The following is a 17,496-nucleotide window of genomic DNA, read 5'->3' on the forward strand; positions in this document are numbered from 1 at the left end:
TAGAAGAAATAGAAAACAGAATTTTAGAAAAACACGGATCTTAGAAAGCAAGGAGCATAAAGACAAAGAGAGAATCAGCAGGAAACATATTTCATTTGCAATTTATCCTTACAGACTGGTTTATAAAAGACAGAAGGTTTATCAACCACTTAAAAATAAGATGCAGTTATTCAATTGAGGGGACCTGCAATGAAATATCACTTACGCATGGTCCAAAACTAGAAGACTATTTTACTTGAATGTTGAGTAAATACAAAAGAAACAAAGCAAACTGATAACAGGTATAGAGATACAAATCCAGAAGTTGCCACAACTGAGAGGGAAGCAAAATTCTGTTCAGAGGGATGAAAGACATGCCAAGTAATCTGGCAAAAGCACATCTGGTAAGTGGAAAGGATTTAGATTGTTCAGCGGTACTTCCATGTGACTGACAAACACTAAAACCAGTGCTTCTAATTTGAGAAAAAAAAATAAGTCATCACTACAGCTTCACTACTTTGACTTCAGTAGTGTGCAAACCATTAAAGCATATTTTAGTGGAAGGAACAACTAAAGGTGTTCAAGATAACAGATTTTAATTAATAGGAAAACCCACTTCAAGTTTCATTTCTGTCAGATTGATGCGTTAGCTTTCTTTGCCAAAATAACTGATTTTCTAGATTAAAAAAAAAAATCAATGCATTTCAATTGTCAACTTGAGTAAAGCACAGGGTATCAAACGGTAAATTATTAAACCAGAGAAGAACGTGATTAAGTAGAGGAACTGCGGGCAAGAAATCTGCTTAACAGAACCCAAGAACTTAGTATGAAGGGGAAAGAACAGGACTAGAAGAAGGTGCAAATAAGATGGGCAGGACATATTTGCAGAGCACGTGCTGCCCTAAGAGTTACACTCTCACAATACCAGCACATACCGGTAACATCCACCACCAAACACGCAGATAATGCTGGAAGCATCCTTCTTGCATGTGCACATTTCAGAGCATTTTAAAGCTGCTGGTTTAAATTCCATCTGCAAGAAGTGCTCCAAAACTAGAAGGTAGTTAAGGAGCATGGACCAGACTAACCTAAAGTTACCCAAAGGTGACTGGAGAAATTCATCCTAAAAGCAGTTCTCACTGAATGAACAATACAGTATCAGAAGGAAGAAGCAGTCTGCAACTAGCTGAGGAAAAAAAATATATTCACACAAATTCCCTGTGTTCAAGAAAGACAGACAGTAAGAGAAAAGAAATAAGTCAGTGTTCTTAATCAGTTAATTTTTATTTGTCTGTGAATAAAAACAATGGTATTATACAAAGTAAAATGGGCCATAGTCCAAGAAGGCTAGAGAATCTTGTGCTTAACAAAAGCCGAAAGCAGATTTAAAGGAGGTGGTCTCCAAACATAGAGAAGGCAACGTCAAATTCTTTACTTCCTCTCTGGAACGGCTGGTAATGAACTTTAAGTTCCAGCAAGAGAGATTTGGAAGGAGTATTATCAAGTCATACATTTCTACAGTTAACACAGTGAGGCTTTTCAGCTATTGATTGTTGAATATCAGCAACACAGAGTTTTGCACTAGCATGGCACTTAAGTATGTTCAGAGGCCATTTACATCCACATAAATCAGCTTGAAGTGGGGAAACCTTTGAGCACAGGCTGAAGTAGCACCTGAAGTACAGCTCCGACCAACTGAATTGGCCTAAGATTCCCTATTTATCACCTGCAAAACTACAGTATGCACTTTTGCAAACTACTTTGAGGCAAGAAAGCAATACTAAACCCACAACTGCACACACTAACACGTGTGCAGTGGTTACAGTTTCTCATTTGAATGGTTATTATCTCAATTTAATACAGATTTCACTAACTGAATTACAGCCCTGTTTGCAGCCAACACAACGCTGGACTGAGCAGAGGACAAAGGCAAAGACAGCCCTCTATCTATGGATAGCAGCTAGCTAAAGCTTGATTTTTTTAGAGAACACAAATCGTGCCTGTAGCTGCAATGTTTGGGAAGTTCAAGAGCATGGTCAAAGTGCAGGTTTAGCACACAGCCTATAGAAATGCCCATACACAGACTAGTGACGCACAAAGCCCACCAGTTCCCCAGTGCACAGTCAAAACAAAAATCTCAGCTCTCACTGAACATGCCCAGCCTTCAGGACTGAGCAGAAAGTATCAAGAAAAAGGTCTAAGTAAGAACAAACACTTCTCTGTGCCCACAAAAAGGCTGGAGCAGCATTCACATGGTCTCCCACTTCCAGGCCTGAGGCAAAGCCCTGCTGGTCAGCCCTGCTGCTCCAGCACTGACCAAAACGCTAGCAGGATGTTCTGGGAGGTGGTCCCAGATGCTCTTTTGCTTTCCATAGGGTTTGGTGCTACTGTGTTTTGAGCATGAGCTGCTATCAGGGGCGGGGTGAGGTTTCTGCAGGAGCTGCAGTCCAGAATTCGCAACGGCTGCTCAATGGAATTGTTACTAAGAAAAAGAGCTGCACATCGGTGTTGCCACGTGGTGAGAGACTGCACTGTGTAACCCTCACTTTCTATATTCTTTCATTTTTGTTATCGTTTGTTTTTCTTTTTGCTGTCCTGTTAAATTGTTCTAATCCCGGCCCACAAATTTTGCCTTTTGTTTCCTGATTCTTCTCCCCATCACACCAGCCACAGGGGAGGGGTGAACATATTGCATGTAGTTCTAGTTGTTGGCTATGGGGGGCTGGGGCTAAACCATGACAGTCCGTTTTGCACCCCATACGGGGCAATGCTGGGCTGGGATAATGACAGATCTCACCAGAGCATGTTAAAATGTGCATTTACTAAACTAGTTAAGTAATCACTGGTCACGATGTTGCTTTGTTTGTTCACATGGCAGCGTTATGTGAATTCTTACATGTGCTATGTATTCCCTGCAGTGCTGTTTAGCACCTCTGGGAGAAGGAATAGGGTTATCATATTACTGTCCTGGGTAATATAGACTTACAATATACTAACATCTCTTGCTACGCTGCTAGGCTGGTATTTGTATGCGGCATTGTTGTCATTTCAGTACCTTGTGTGCCATCTCTTGAAACAGATCAGTAATCACACCCAATCTATGGGTGCAATCTCATTTAACAGCCCCATATGGCCAGTGCATAAATCTAGTGAAGACTGGAGACTAACCGCAGACTGCAGTGGCCTGAAGGAAGTTACAGTTTCAGACATGTTAAAACCGCAATTTGGACTGGAGTCCATGGCAGCTCAGTGGTATGCCACAATTGACAGTGCCAATGTATTTTCCTCTATTCCTTTGGCAGCTGGGTATAGGCCGCAGTTTGCTTTCACCTGGAAGGGCATCCAGTACATCTGGAAAAAACTGCCCCAGAGGTGGAAACACAGCCCCACCATCTGCGATGGACTGATCCAAACCACAATGGAACAAGGTAAAGTTCCAGAACACCTACAATACATGGATGACATCATCATATGGGGCAACACAGCAGAAGTTTTCAAGAAAGGTGAGAGAATAATTCAAATTCTTTTGAAAGCCAGTTTTGCCATAAAATGAAGCAAGGTCAAGGGACCTGCACGAGAGACCCAGTTTTTAGGAACACAATGGCAAGATGGACATCATCAGAACACAATGGATGTGATCAACAGAACAGCAGCCATGTCTCCACCAACTAATAAAAAGGAGACACAAACTTTGGTGTTTTGAGTTTTTGGATAATGAATATTGCAGACTACAGTCAGATTGTGAGCCCTCTACATCAAGTGACTCAAAAAAAGAACAATGTCAAGTGGGGCCCTTAACAGCTACAAGCCTCTGAACAAATTAAAAGGGCAATAGTTCATGCAGTAGCACTTGGGCTGGTCTGGACAGGACTAGATGTTGAAAACATGCTCTACACTGCATCCAGAGATAATAGTCCTATCTGAAGTCTCTGGCAGAAAGCACCAGGGGAGACTCAAAGTCGACCCGTAAGTTTTTAGAGTCAGGCATACAGAGGATCCAGGGCCAACTATACTCCAACTGAAAAAAGAGATATTGGCAGCATATGAAGGTGTCTGAGCTGCTTCAGAAGTGGTTGGTACTGAAACACAGCTCCTCCTGACACCTTGACTACCAGTGCTGGGCTGGATGTTCAAAGGGAAGGTCTCCTCTACACATAACGCAAACAGTGCTACATTGATCACACAGCAGGCTCCAATGGGGAATCCCAATCACCCATGGATCTCAGAAGGCATTACAGACCGGCCAGAAGGTAAAGACTTTAGAACGTTATCAGATGAAGACGAGGCCCCACCGTATAATAAGCTACCAGAGAATGAGAAGTGACACGCCCTGTTCACAAATGGATCCTGTCGTATTGTGGGAAAGCAGCAGAGGTGGACCGCTACTGTGTGTAGTCCAAAACAAGTCACAGAAGCCCCTGAGGGACCAGGTGAATCAAGTCAATTTGCAGAGGTGAAAGTCATCCAGCTGGCTTTAGACATTGGTAATTAGTAAAGTGGCTCATGCTTTACCTCTATACTGACTTGTGGATGGTGGCAAATGCCCTGTAGGGGTGGTTACAGCAATGGAAGAGGAGCAACTGGCAGTACAGAGGCACACCTGGGCTGTTGAATTGTGGTGAGATACTGCTGCCCGACTAGAGAAACTGTCTGGAAAAGTGAACCATGTTGATGCCCATGTGCCTATAAGTCAGTCCACTGAAAAACAGCAAAACAACCATCAGGTGGATCCAGCTACCAAGATTAAAGTGGCTCATGTAGATTTGGACTAGCAACATAAAGGTGAATTATACCTAACTCAATGTGTTCATGGTGCCTCAGGTCATCAAGGAGAAGATGCAACATATAGATGGGCTTGTGATCAAGGGGTGGACTTGACCATGGACACTATTGCACAGGTTATCCGTGAATGTGAAATGTGCTGCAATCAAACAAGCCAAGTGGCTGAAGTCTGTGTGGGATGGGGGGCAAAGGCTGAAGTATAAATATGGGGAGGCCTGGCAGATTGACTATATTACACTCCCACAAACACACCATGGCAAGTGCTATGTGCTTACAACGGTGGAAGCAACCACCTGAAGGCACAGGGAGTCATGGCAATCAGAGAAAAAGGGAAACATTGCACCCACTTTTAAAAGGGTAGAAAGGAGGACCCTGGGAACTAACAACCTGTCAGCTTCACATCTGTGCCTGGGAAGATCATGGAACAGATCCTCCTAGGAGCTGTGCTAAGGCAAATGGAGGACAGGGAGGTGATTCAAAACAGCCAGCACAGCTTCACCAAGGGCAAGTCCTGCCTGACCAACCTAGTGGCCTTCTACAATGGAGCAACTACATCAATAGACAAGGGAAGAGCTATTGGTATCATCTACCTGGACTTCTGCAAGGCCTTTGACATGGTCCCTCACAATATCCTTCTCTCTAAATTAGAGAGAGATGGATTTGATAGGGAGACTATCGGGTAGATAAGGAATTAGGTGGATGGTTGCATCCAGAGAGTAGTGGTCAACAGCTCAATGGCCAGATGGAGATCAGTGACAAGTGGTGTCCCTCAGGGGTCCATACTGAGACCAGTTCTGTCTAATATCTTCATCAGTAACATAAACAGTAAGATCAAGTGCACCCTCAGCAAGTTTGCAGATGACACCAAGCTGAGTGGTGAGTTGACTGCAGTTGTCTGAGGAACGGGGTACCATCCAGAGGGACCTGGACAGGTTCAAGAAGTGGGGCCATGGAAACCTCATGAGGTTCAACAAGGCAAAGTGCAAGGTCCTGCATCAGGGTCAAGGCAACCCCCAGTATCAATACAGGCTGAGGGATGAAGGGATTGAGAGCAGCCCTGAGGAGGACTTGGGGATACTGGTAGATGGAAGATTGGACATGAGCTGGCCCTGTGTGCTTGCAGCCCAGAAGGCACATCTTATCTTGGGCTGCATCAAAAGGAACGTGGCCAGCAGGTCGAGGGAGGTGATTCTGCCCCTCTGCTCTGCTCTGGTGAGACCCCACCTGGAGTCCTGTGTCCAGCTCTGGAGCCCTTAGTACAGGAAAGACATGGACCTGTTGGAGAGGGGCAGAGGAGGCCATGAAAATGATCAAGGGCGGGAACAGCTCTGCTGTGAGGACAGGCTGAGGGAGTTGGAGTTGTTCAGCCCAGAGAAGAGAAGGCTCCGGGGAAACGTTATTGTGGCCTTTCAGTACTTAAAAGGGGTCTCTAAGAAAGATGAGGACAGACTTTTTAGCAGGGCCTGTTGTGACAGGACAAGGGGTAATAGTTTTAAACTAATGGAGGGGAGATTCAGGCTAGACATGATGAAGACATTTTTTTATAGCAAGGTGGGTGAAACACTGCCCCAGCTTGCCCAGAGGGGCGGTAGATGCCCCATCCCTGGAGACATTCAAGGCCAGGCTGGACGGGGCTTTGAGCAACCTGATCTGGTTGAAGATGTCCCTGCTCATAGCAGGGGGGTTGGACTAGATGACCTTTAAAGGTCCCTTCCAATCCAAACTACTCTATGATACTGTGATTCCTCCCCCTCTTCAAATACTGAGGCATTTTTTCTGAACTCTGGCACAAAATTTGCAACTCAACTGCAAATATGCAGCTCCAACAGCTCTTTGCAACATCAGTTCTCATTTAATGTCTACTCAACAAAAGGGTCTTTTTAAAGGAAAACATCATGGCATATACTCACAGATCAAAATAAACAGCTACATAGACTGTTTCCAAGCCACTGAGCACAACAGCATGTCCTAAGTACACTCACTCATATACCAAGAGTTAAGACCTTTAAGCACCTTTTGCTGTGTTACTCATCTGTGCCAGCTAGCCTGTTTGCAAACCACCCCCAAGATCAAACCAAGGCTAGGGACTGTTCCTGGGAGGCACAATATGGCTACCTGTTTCAGGGGCTAAGAAATCTCAGCAGGACAGCCCATACTAAACCAGACTAGCTTTCCTCGGGACACATACTTCCAGCTCTGAAAGGTGACTTCTTTGCAGGAAGATGCAGACACTGTCCTAATTATTATATGCCTAGTGTCCAACTTCCTGCACATGAAGACATCATTAGGAAGTCATCAGTCACCCCTGTCACTTCCCTCTGCCATCCCAGCCAGACTACTTCCACTGGTGACCTACCTGAACGGTGTGCATGCTGTTAGTGTTCTGAAGACACTCGCCTTCCTCCCCAGCTCTAACACCACCACAGTCCTCCAGCAAGCGCACTCGCATGCCACGCCGGAGGTTTGCCCGTAAGTACTCCATGTAGCCACTGCGGTCTGCAAAGTCTGAGGAGGTCAGGAAGGCACAACCCTGCTTTTTGTGGGGACCATGATTTGAATTGAGCCCAGGCATTTGCGCAGCAGTGCTGGATGTGGCCCCATGCTGAAAGATGGAACGGGTGGTGCGAGGCTGCAGCTCCTGTCTGGGCAGCGGTTCTGGCTTGTGGCCATGGTCCCAGCCCATCACGTGCACCAGCTCCAAGATGAGGTTTGCCATGGCCATGCTGAACTCAAACTCCTGCTTCACACGGCTTCTCTCCTCAGGGAACAGGCTGGGCACGGCACAGTCCTGCTGCTGCCCTCCCTGCTCCAGGTCACTGCTGAGCTTGTCCAGGAGAGACGTGACACACAGGTAGTGTTTCACCAGGATGAAGAGCAGTTTCCCAGGGATCTGCAACAAGCACAGCTGTCAGACTCCAGCCCGCAGAGCGCCTCCAGCCCCCACTTCATCTCCCGGCTCAGAGACAAGGCTCTCCCCTTGCCTCCCCACCACCCCCAAGCCTCAAGCCAGGCCCAGATCCCGTGCCAGCTCTCCCTATACCCAGTCCTGCTCAGTGATGACTGCCCTCCTGTCTCAAACAAGGACCCCAGCTCTGGCCACTCGCTCTCACCCCTCCTGACCCCTGAAGCCCACAGGCCCCAGGCTGGCAGGGCCTGCCGCTACCTGGGGAATGTGGATCCCCTCAAAGGACATGTGGTGCTCTTCAGAAGATGTTGTCTCAGCGAACAGCTCCAGCAAGGTGTAGCGACTGTCAAAGTCCATGTGCTGCTCAATGCCATCCTGCTGGCTCAGGGACAGCAAGACATAGGCTCTGCTCCCTGCAACAAGAGAAACTCTTCAGGCCCCTAAAAACCCTCCCCATATTCCACCCCACCCCTTTCAATGAGACAGATTCACAGGCAAGGAACAGCTTCGCTGCTCAGTGTAATCTGGATTAGCAAAATTTTACTCCACTGAATAAAACTACATTTTTTCCACCCCTAACGCTGCAAGATTCCCCCGAAGCAGCCAACCCAAATAACCCAGAATAGGGTTACAGGGAAGAAAAAAAGTGAAGTTTTAATCCAACTCAGCCTCTCATCTGCCCCACTGCAGAGCCACATGAACTTGGGCACTAGGACAGGGAAGGACCTCTTGTGGGACACACCACCACCAGCACCCTTCCAGGTGCACACAAGCCCCTTTGGGCACTTCCAGGCCACAGCAACTCCTCTCAAACGAGAGGATGGGGTGAGGACCAGTGCTCTACCCACCGAGGCTGGAGGAAAGGCTCCCCACCAAGAACAGGCCAGAGCCATTCCAAGTGACAGCATGCAGCAGAGACACCCCAACACTCTGCCAAGGCCTCTTGGCATATATCCTGCTAATGGTTACTCAACATCCCAGCTCAGGAATCTGTCAGGGAAACGAGCTCCCAAGTCTCAGAGCACCCCAGACAACTATGACCGAGAAGCCGCTTGGAAGCTACAGTCTGATTCTTCCCCTTTTGCCAACAAGCCCCAAGACACACTGCTTCCCAAGCAGCCCACACCTACAAAAGGATCAGCACCCCTCAGCTGCCCAGCAGCACCTCCTCAGTGGCACTGAGCACTAGCAGCCCCCACCTGCATCATGCGAAGCCAGGGCCCTCAGCATGTTGCCAGCACTGTGGCGGATTTGCTTCTCCTTGTGGCACAGCATCTTCATCAGCAAGTCCAGGGCTCCCGTCTCCTTGAAGGCACTTGCCAGTGAGCCAATGCTGGCATAAGCACTCAGGACGTGGATGGTGTTGAGGATGAAGGACTCAGGGGACCCACTCTTGCTCATCTGCCGCCTGGCTCGCTGCACCAGGCTCCTGACATCAGCCTTCATCTCCAGCAATGAGGCTTCATCCACTGGGACATCTGCAGTAAACGGGCTGGCTGCCTTCTCCTCTTTCACCCACTGCCCTTCCAGCTTTCTCTTGCCCAGCAGCGTTGGGCAGGTGGCACAGACCTCTTCTGCAGACATCCACATGGAGATGTTCTCTGGCTTGGTCTCCGCACAGGAGGCACCGTTGCCTCCCACTGCTCTCTCTTCCAAGCTGACAATACTCCACTGGATCAGGTATTCGGGTTGGCCGTCCTGGCCCCGTCGCTGCCGGAGCAGCTCCTGTGGGTAGGCCTGCAGCTTGGGTCCCAGGTGCACAAGCAGGTTGCCATTGTGCCTCTCGTTCACCATGGCAGGAAAAGTGCCTGCAGAGACAGAGGGGAAGTAGAGGCAAGCTTTTATTTCTGAGCTGCATGCCAGGGAAAGTGTGAGCAAGTACCTCAGTTGCTTGACAGTAGAAGTGGCTTTTGACCCTGAAATCCTGGACTCAGGATAAAGCTCTGAAGAAAACCCCATTTTGCATAAGGTCACATCCTCACTTCAAGAAAATAAGAGCCAGTGTTTCATTTACAAACCCTGTTCCCAGCATTATTGGCACACACAGAAAGAGGTTCTCCACAAAAAACAAAGGCTAAATTCAGATCCTCCTACAATATAACAAACAACAACAGGAGCCCTGGGTCCTGTTCTCATCTCTGCCCCTGTTCACAACATGACCCTGTGCAAGTTACTGCTTTTGCACTTCTGTATTTTCTCTTGTTATTTAACACTTATATCTGTTCAGACTGCAAGTTTACCCAGACCTCAGTCTTCAGGCAGACACTCTCTCTCACTGTGGAGCTGGACATAACTTGAGTCACCAGGCCCTGAAGAAGATAACCAGCAATCTCTCAGATCAACTTCATATATATCAAACCAGGTCACTATCCAAAAGCCACTCAGTATTTCCTCCTTGACGTCCTCTCAGATGTTCTTTGCCTTTATGATGTTTAACCAATGGGTAAATTCAACAAAATGAAAAGATTGCTGTTCTCTGCTGCCTGATTGTTCAGTGTATCTTACGACTACTAAGAAGCCATAATACGTCTTTGCTTTCATCTATTCAGAGAGGACCATGAAATAATTTGCTGCCTGAGTGTGAGTAACCAGCTGGCCAGCTGTAGACAATACCATACACAATGATCTGACTTCATTACTACAAAGGATGCCAGATCAGAGTCTGATAAGAAGGTTCTCAGAGGAGCTCAGGCAGGTGACAGTGGGACACATGAACAGGCCCTCGTCACTGCCACATACTAGCAAAAGAAGCAGAGAAGCAACGTGCTGTTCAGCTGTTAACACAACTCATTCTTAAAAAAAGGAGCTAACATACATCAGAAATAGTCAATCCATGTACAACTGAAGAAGATACAGACTGTCAAAGGCGATGATAGGCACATAAAAAATGTTTCTCAGGTGCGGTTCTGAACTCCACAGACATTCATACCCACCTTCAATTGTGCCTGCCTTGGAATTTGCAAGAAGCCAGCTGGGAATCTTCTTGCTGCCTCTCTGTAATAAAAGGACCAAGCTATTCTCCTGTGCTTTGTAACAGTGTTTAGATGCCACACCATAAACCAAAGATTTTCCCTAGCTGTGCTTGTACAGTGCACAAATAAAATCCTACCCAAGAGGTTCACATAGAACAAAAATCACAGTAAAACAGAAGTCTCTGTGAAGCATTATTTTGATAACTTCACCCTATCCCCACATCGTGGAATTTAGTATGAAAAAAAAACTCTTTAGAGCAGAGCTAACAGAAGGGGCCCAAAAGGATTTGTAGCTAGGTATATGAGAATTTGGATTTAGGGCATCTGAAGAAGTAGCTGCAAGGTGTATAATGCATGAGGCATACCGGAGCTTACAACAACCCACAACTAAACTGTCAGACTGCTTAAATGCACTCACTACAGTAAGTTTCAGAGTTGTGGCAAATGATACTTCAGCCGTGATGCCAAATCCATAAAGCACCACGGCAACGGGTTCCGCAGCACAGCCCGGCACGGGCCGGGCACAGGCAGGCAGAGCATCCTACCCCATCCCATCCCACCCCCAGGGCTGTAGGGCCATGGCCCACCCGCTCAGGGAACCGAGCGGGGCCGGCAAAACCGACCTACCTCGGCAATGGCCGCCGCGGAAAAGCCGGGTTTTCTCTCGGGCCGTTCCAGACCCATCAGCAAGCCCCGCTCCGCCTCCTGCTCTCTTCGCTCCCCGCTGTCCGTCGCTCCCGCCCCAGGAGCCGCAGCGAGGCCTGCCGCAGCGCCACAGCAGGGGGGCGGGGGCCGGCGGGTCCGGCCGCGGCGCACGGGGTGGCGGCTCAGCCCCCAGATCCGCCCCGACACGGGGAAACGGAGGCGCCCCCACACGCGTGGAGCTCCCTCGAGTGGGCCGGCCTCCCACCGGCGCCGTCGCAGGGGAGGAACCTGCGCAGCCCCGCGCTCCGCACTTCCGGGTCCACGGCACGCACGGGCGTGCGCACCACGCCCCCTACAGGTGGCGGCAAGAGCCGCGAGAGCTCGGAGAGAGGATGGGAAAAGTTTGAGCAAACACACCTAAATGTGAGTTAGAAACAGGTATTCTATTGCTCTAAAGTAAAACTATATCTTGGTTTAAAGATGCACCTGATTTACCTCTTTTTGCCACTCATATCAGTCCCCATCACAGAATGATGTGGAATAACAATTGACATGAATTATGTGTCTTCAGAAAGCATTGTCCTTATTCGTAGTGCCACAGCTTTTCATTTCGTGCAGTGCGACCTGTAGGTTTAAGATACTCATTTACAAAATGGGAAGAAGATCAAGGACATAAGCAGAAGTACCAAAAACATTGCCAAGGATATTTGTGAACCATATTCTTTAACCTGAATCAGAAGAAAGAAGATGACAACCATTTAGAAAGGGGATGGAAGTTCCTGTTGCAAGACTTTATATGTGATAGTTGATCAGGATAGTAACTCAGAGAGTTTCAGTCAGTGGCCCAGTGTCCATGTGGAGACCAGTGACAAGCGGTGTTCCTCAGGGGTCAGTACTGGGACGGGCTCTTTAACATCTTTGTCAGCAACATGGACAGTGGGACTGAGTGCACGTCAGCAAGCCTGCCGATGACACCAAGCTGAGCAATGCGGAGGATATGCTAGAGCACAACCAGAGGGACCTGGACAGGCTCAAGATTTGTGCACATACAAACCTCATGAGGTTCAACAAGCCAAAGTACAAGGTCCTGCAGGGCAACCCCAGGCACAAATACAGGCTAGGCAGAGACTGGATTGAGAGCAGCCCTGAGGAGAAGGACTTGGGGTGCTGGTTGATGAGAAGCTCAACATAAGCCAGCAATGTGCACTTGCAGCCAATGGTATCCTGGGCTGCATCAAAAGGTTTGTGTCCAGCAGGTCGAGGGAGGTGATTCTGCCCCTCTGCTCTGCTCTGGTGAGACCCCACCTGGAGTCCTGTGTCCAGCTCTGGAGCCCTCAGTACAGGAAACACATGGACCTGTTGGAGAGGGGCCAGAGGAGGCCACAAAATGATCAGAGGGCTGGAACAGCTCTGCTGTGAGGACAGGCTGAGAGAGTTGGGGTTGTTCAGCCTGGAGAAGAGAAGGCTCTGGGGAGACCTTAATGCAGTCTTCCGGTACCTAAGAAAAAAAAGCTGACAGGAACATTTTACAAGGGCATGTAGTGGTAGGACAAGGAATAATGGATTTAACCAAAAAGAGGATAGATTTAGGTTAGCTATAAGGAAGAAATTCTTCACAATGAGGTTGGTGAGGCACTGGGGCAGGTTTCTTAAAGAAGCTGTGGATGCCCCATCCCTGGAAGTGTTCCAAGCCAGGTTGGATGTGGCTCTGAGGAATGTGGTCTAGTGGAAGGTGTCCCTATGCGTGTCAGGGAGGTTGGAACTAGATGATCTTTAAAGTCACTTCCAATCCAAACCAAACCATTCTATAATTGTATGATAATATCTTCTGATTCTTCTGGCTACTGCTAGAAACTAGAAAAAAAAATGAAGACTGCATCTGCAGCAGCTCAAGGTGTTTGTGTTACAGTGGGTGTTGGTATGGTTTCTGTGGTGACTTCTGTGGTGGACTTTGTTAAGGACTGTTGCAGGGTAGGTGAAAGGAAGGCTAATGTCAGCACTAACATTATTGCAAACACAGTGTTAAACAAAAATTACAGTGCAGCAACTTCTTCAGACTTGGGGTTCTAGGGTAATTTTAGCCCCGTACCCCACTCTCCATCCACCTTGTTTGGCTTCCTTCAGTGAGAAATGTCCTTGCCCTCAGCTATTATCAACATTGCTAGAGAGGCAACTGAAGCCAGTTGCACACAAGTTTGGCCTGTTTCCAGTTCCTTTCCTGCTTTGGTGTTATACTGATCTGTAATGCCCATACCATAAAATCTAAATGCTTTTCCTTTGCCCATATTTCCCTTCCTTGACAGGCCTGACAAGAGTCAGCTAAAATCCAGTAGGTGCAGGTTTCTATCAATCTGATAAAATTTGTTTTAAATTATAAACAAAAATTAAAATTATAGGATAAAGGGATGACAGTCTGCCTTCTTATTTGATCCTGGAGCAGCTTCATGTGTGTGCCCAACCTCATTTCTGCCCTTGGTACTAATACAACTGATTAGGCAATTTCCATGTTTTACAACAGCAATCAGAAATTAATAAAAGCAATGTAATTGCAATTAACTATAGGCTGGATATATCAGTGCAGTGCTGCACTAGTCTGTGGCAACCATCCTCTAAAACTGTGGTACCAATGCTGGACGGTAAATGCTTGTGTTTCCAAGCCAGCCTCTTGATTTCTCAATTAGTATGTGCAATCACTGTAGATGCTACTGATGCTCTCTTTCCAGAATCCTGTGGATGCTCTTGAAATCTCTTTGTTTTCCATTAACATGGCATGTTCCTTCCCTGTTAACTCTGAATGCATTTCTAAAACCAGAGGATCAAACTGGTATATAGTTATATCATGCTTTGCCTTTACAAGTCACTTCATCACCTGTAGAGATAAGCACAGTATATTTGCACTGATGAAAGGGAAAATAACTTCCTAAATGTCACACAACTACGTAAAAGCAGATACCACATGCAGAACCATTGCTGTTTTCTTCTGTTCTTGGCAGCTGTTATTTTGTGCATGTACTGCACCTGCAGCACTGCTGTGTTTAATGTCACAAGCATGAGATGGTGGTAATGCTCTGCAGTAGGAAATGCAGCCTGGCTTGTAACACCTTGAATGGATCTGGGGAACTACAGACCTGTCAATCTAATGTCAGTGCTGGAAAAGATCATGGAGCAGATCATCCTGAGTGACATCACATGGCACGTACAAAAAGCCCATGCGATCAGGCCCAGTAAACATGGGTTTATGAAAGGCAGATCCTGTTTGACCAACCCGATCTCCTTATACAACAAGGTGACCCACCTAGCAGATGAGGGAAAGGATGTGGATGTTGTGTACTTAGACTTCAGTAAGCCTTTGACACCATATCCCACAGCATTCTCCTGGAGAAGCTGGCAGCTCATGGCCTGGATGGGTATACTCTGAGATGGATAAAGAACTGGCTGAAGGGCCAGGTCCAAAGAGTTGTGGTGAACGGAGCCAAATCCAGTTGGCAGCCAATCATGAGTGGTGTTCCCCAGGGCTCAGTATTGGGGCCACTTCTGTTTAATCTCTTTATCAATGATCCGGATAAGGGGATTGAGTACACCCTTAGTACGTTTGCAGGTGATACCAAATTGGGTGGCAGTGTTGATCTGCTGGAGGGTAGGAAGGCCATACAGAGGGATCTGGACTGGCTGAATCATTGGGCTGAAGCCAATTGTATGAGGTTTAATAAGGCTAAGTGCCAAGTCTTGCACTTCGGTCACAACAACCCCAGGCAGCGCTACAGGCTTGGGGAAGAGTGACTGGAAAGCTGCCTGGAGGAAAAGGATCTGGGGGTGTTGATTGACAGCGGCTGAACATGAGCCAGCAGTGTGCCCAGGTGACCAAAAAGGCCAACAGCATCCTGGCTTGTATCAGGAAGTGTGATCAGCAGGACTAGAGAAGTGATTGTGCCACTGTACTCAGCACTGGTGAGGCCCCACCTCGAATACCGTGTGCAGTGTTGGGCCCCTCATCATAAGAAAGACATTGAGATACTAGAGAGAGTGCAGGGGAGGGTGACGAAGCTGGTGAGGGGCCTGGAGCACAAGTCTGATGAGGGAACTGGGTCTGTTTGGCCTGGAGAAAAGGAGGCTGAGGGGAGACCTTATTGCTGTCTACACCTACCTGAAAGGAGGTTGTAGCATGGAGGTTGTTGGTCTCTTCTCCGAAGTAGCAAGCAATAGAACAAGAGGAAATGGCCTCAAGTTCTGCCAGGGAGGGTTTAGATTGGATATTAGGAAAAAATTCTTCCCAGAAAGGGTTGTCAGGCATTGGAACAGGCTGCCCAGGGAAGTGGTGGAGTCACCATCCCTGGAGGAGTTTAAAAGACACGTAAAGTTTCTTAGGGACATGGTTTAGTGGCAGTGTTAGTTTAACAGCTGGACTAGATGATCTTGAGGGTCTCTTCCAACCAAAATTATTTTATGATCAGCTGGCCACATCCCATAGCCAAAATTGTCACCGACAATAAATGGCAGTGGACAGATAGGATACAAGCATTTTGTGATGCTGAAAGCTTCTCTGTGGTATTCATATGCTCTGCTTACGTCTTGGCTCTGATGGTCTTGATACCATGCTTAGTCAGTCATTTATCATAAAAATAATGTCTATGGTATCTTGCCCCCTGTCAGGAGTTTTATGCGTAATACGCAGACCCCCATGCACAAACAACATGGAGTTACTTGTGCTGATACAGGTTTTGTGGTGCTGTACCACAAGACTTACCTGTGTAGACACAGTGAACATGGGCCTGGCTGTGGTGTAACCTGTAAAAGTGAAGCACCTCACCTCTCGATGGGGAAAGAGCCATTTCAGTTGTGATTTGATTCTAAGCACTTTCCGAACAATCCTCTCCAGCTACACTGAGATGTGTTTTCTCCAGATTGCACTGTGAAGGATAGCACAGTTTCTCCACCACACTGACATTTACCAATGCTAAGCTCTCCTTACATTATATTGGCATCTGCTTCGGGACCCCATGCTATGTAGACGATAGTAGTTCCAATTTTAGCTGGCATACTGTTGACCCAGCGGCACCGATGACTGGAACAAGCCCTTCTCACTTTGGTTTCTTTCCCACCTCCAGGCATTTTACTGAGCCCCCATGTGCCCTTGACCTAGGTTCTAGGGGCCTAAAGGCACCTGTTTTGTACCTGATTTCAAGTAATGCCTCTCGAGTTTGGACTTTGAATATTGCCCTGTCTTCTCATAGCAGCCTTCTGCAGGGACTTTGAAGTCTTGGTGTTGAGCCTCATAAAGACAATCCATCCTCAAAGACAATCAGGTGTCCGTAAGTATTGGACTTGGAAGAGGGGAAGGGAAACAACCTAATTTTAATTTGAGACCTGGATCAGATGCCTGTCAAAGTCAGATGAACCTGTTCTGCCTGAAGCCTTTCAACTGCATTTGGTTTTTTTTTAAGCCCAGTTGCTCTTTCTCCTTGTCCAGAGGCCTGGGGATGGTACTGCACACACCAACCACCATGTCTGGATGCTCTCAGATGTCAGCTGCCTGACATCTCCTGTGATGACAGGGCCTTGGCCAGTATCACTTACCTGTTGAGTCCCATATCAGGTAAACACTACCTTAACAACAGCATCTTCATACAAAACTTGTATCTCTCTTGGATAAACCTCTGTCACTACCAAAAAATACCTCTGTCCTCCTTTGTTTTGTGGTAGTTTATCAATCTATAAATGTATAATCCACCTGGAGCCAGGCCTAGGGATCATCTTTACTTTCATGTTACAATGGCAAAAATTCCTCTTCTTAGGCCTTAGTTATTGCCTAATTACTCCATAAGCAACATGGGCTGTTTGTTCTCCCCATTTTAACCCTTGCTTGAGGTCATCCTGCTTCTCCCCATTAACACTAATGAATTAGAACAATTATTTTCCCAAAGTCCCCATTCCTCCTCATTCCTGTTTTTTGTTTCTCATGACTCAACACCATGCCCTGCTCACCACTGCCATCCCTGAGCTTTCAGAAGGGACAGCCCTCGCAGCCCTGCTGCCCACCACAGGCCCCTTCTGGGCCACCCATCAGCTCTGAGGCTCCCAGAGGAGAAGTCCAACTGGTCAGATCTCACCTGTGCAGGAGGCAGTGGAGACAGAGACTGTGCTCGTTTGACTGAAAGCAAGTTAATTTTCTTCAGGCAGTTAGAAAACTTTATTTTTTTGTACCTAGTATGGTTG

General features: G+C 47.3%; 1 protein-coding gene across 18 annotated transcripts in view; it reads right to left on the reverse strand.

Annotated features, from left to right (window-relative positions):
• The window catches only part of LOC102093755 (cullin-9), a 36,492-nt gene extending 24,886 nt beyond the window's left edge, over positions 1-11,606 (reverse strand). For 13 of the 18 annotated variants that reach the window (XM_065058933.1, XM_065058930.1, XM_065058935.1 and 10 more), the window contains exons 1-5: positions 11,266-11,604; positions 10,600-10,660; positions 8,866-9,474; positions 7,925-8,079; positions 7,118-7,651 (exon numbers count right to left, since the gene is read on the reverse strand). In XM_065058933.1, coding sequence (XP_064915005.1) covers positions 7,118-7,651; positions 7,925-8,079; positions 8,866-9,474; positions 10,600-10,660; positions 11,266-11,322 — 1,416 coding nt within the window. In that variant the 5' untranslated portion in view covers positions 11,323-11,604. Of the gene's footprint in view, positions 1-7,117; positions 7,652-7,924; positions 8,080-8,865; positions 9,475-10,599; positions 10,661-11,265 lie in introns of all 18 variants that reach the window. The other 5 variants (XM_065058945.1, XM_065058946.1, XR_010471706.1 and 2 more) reach the window with 4 other exon arrangements.
• Positions 11,607-17,496: the final 5,890 nt, after the last annotated feature.

This window comes from Columba livia, chromosome 3 (genome assembly GCF_036013475.1).
Source record: "Columba livia isolate bColLiv1 breed racing homer chromosome 3, bColLiv1.pat.W.v2, whole genome shotgun sequence".
Taxonomy (NCBI): Eukaryota; Metazoa; Chordata; class Aves; order Columbiformes; family Columbidae; genus Columba; species Columba livia.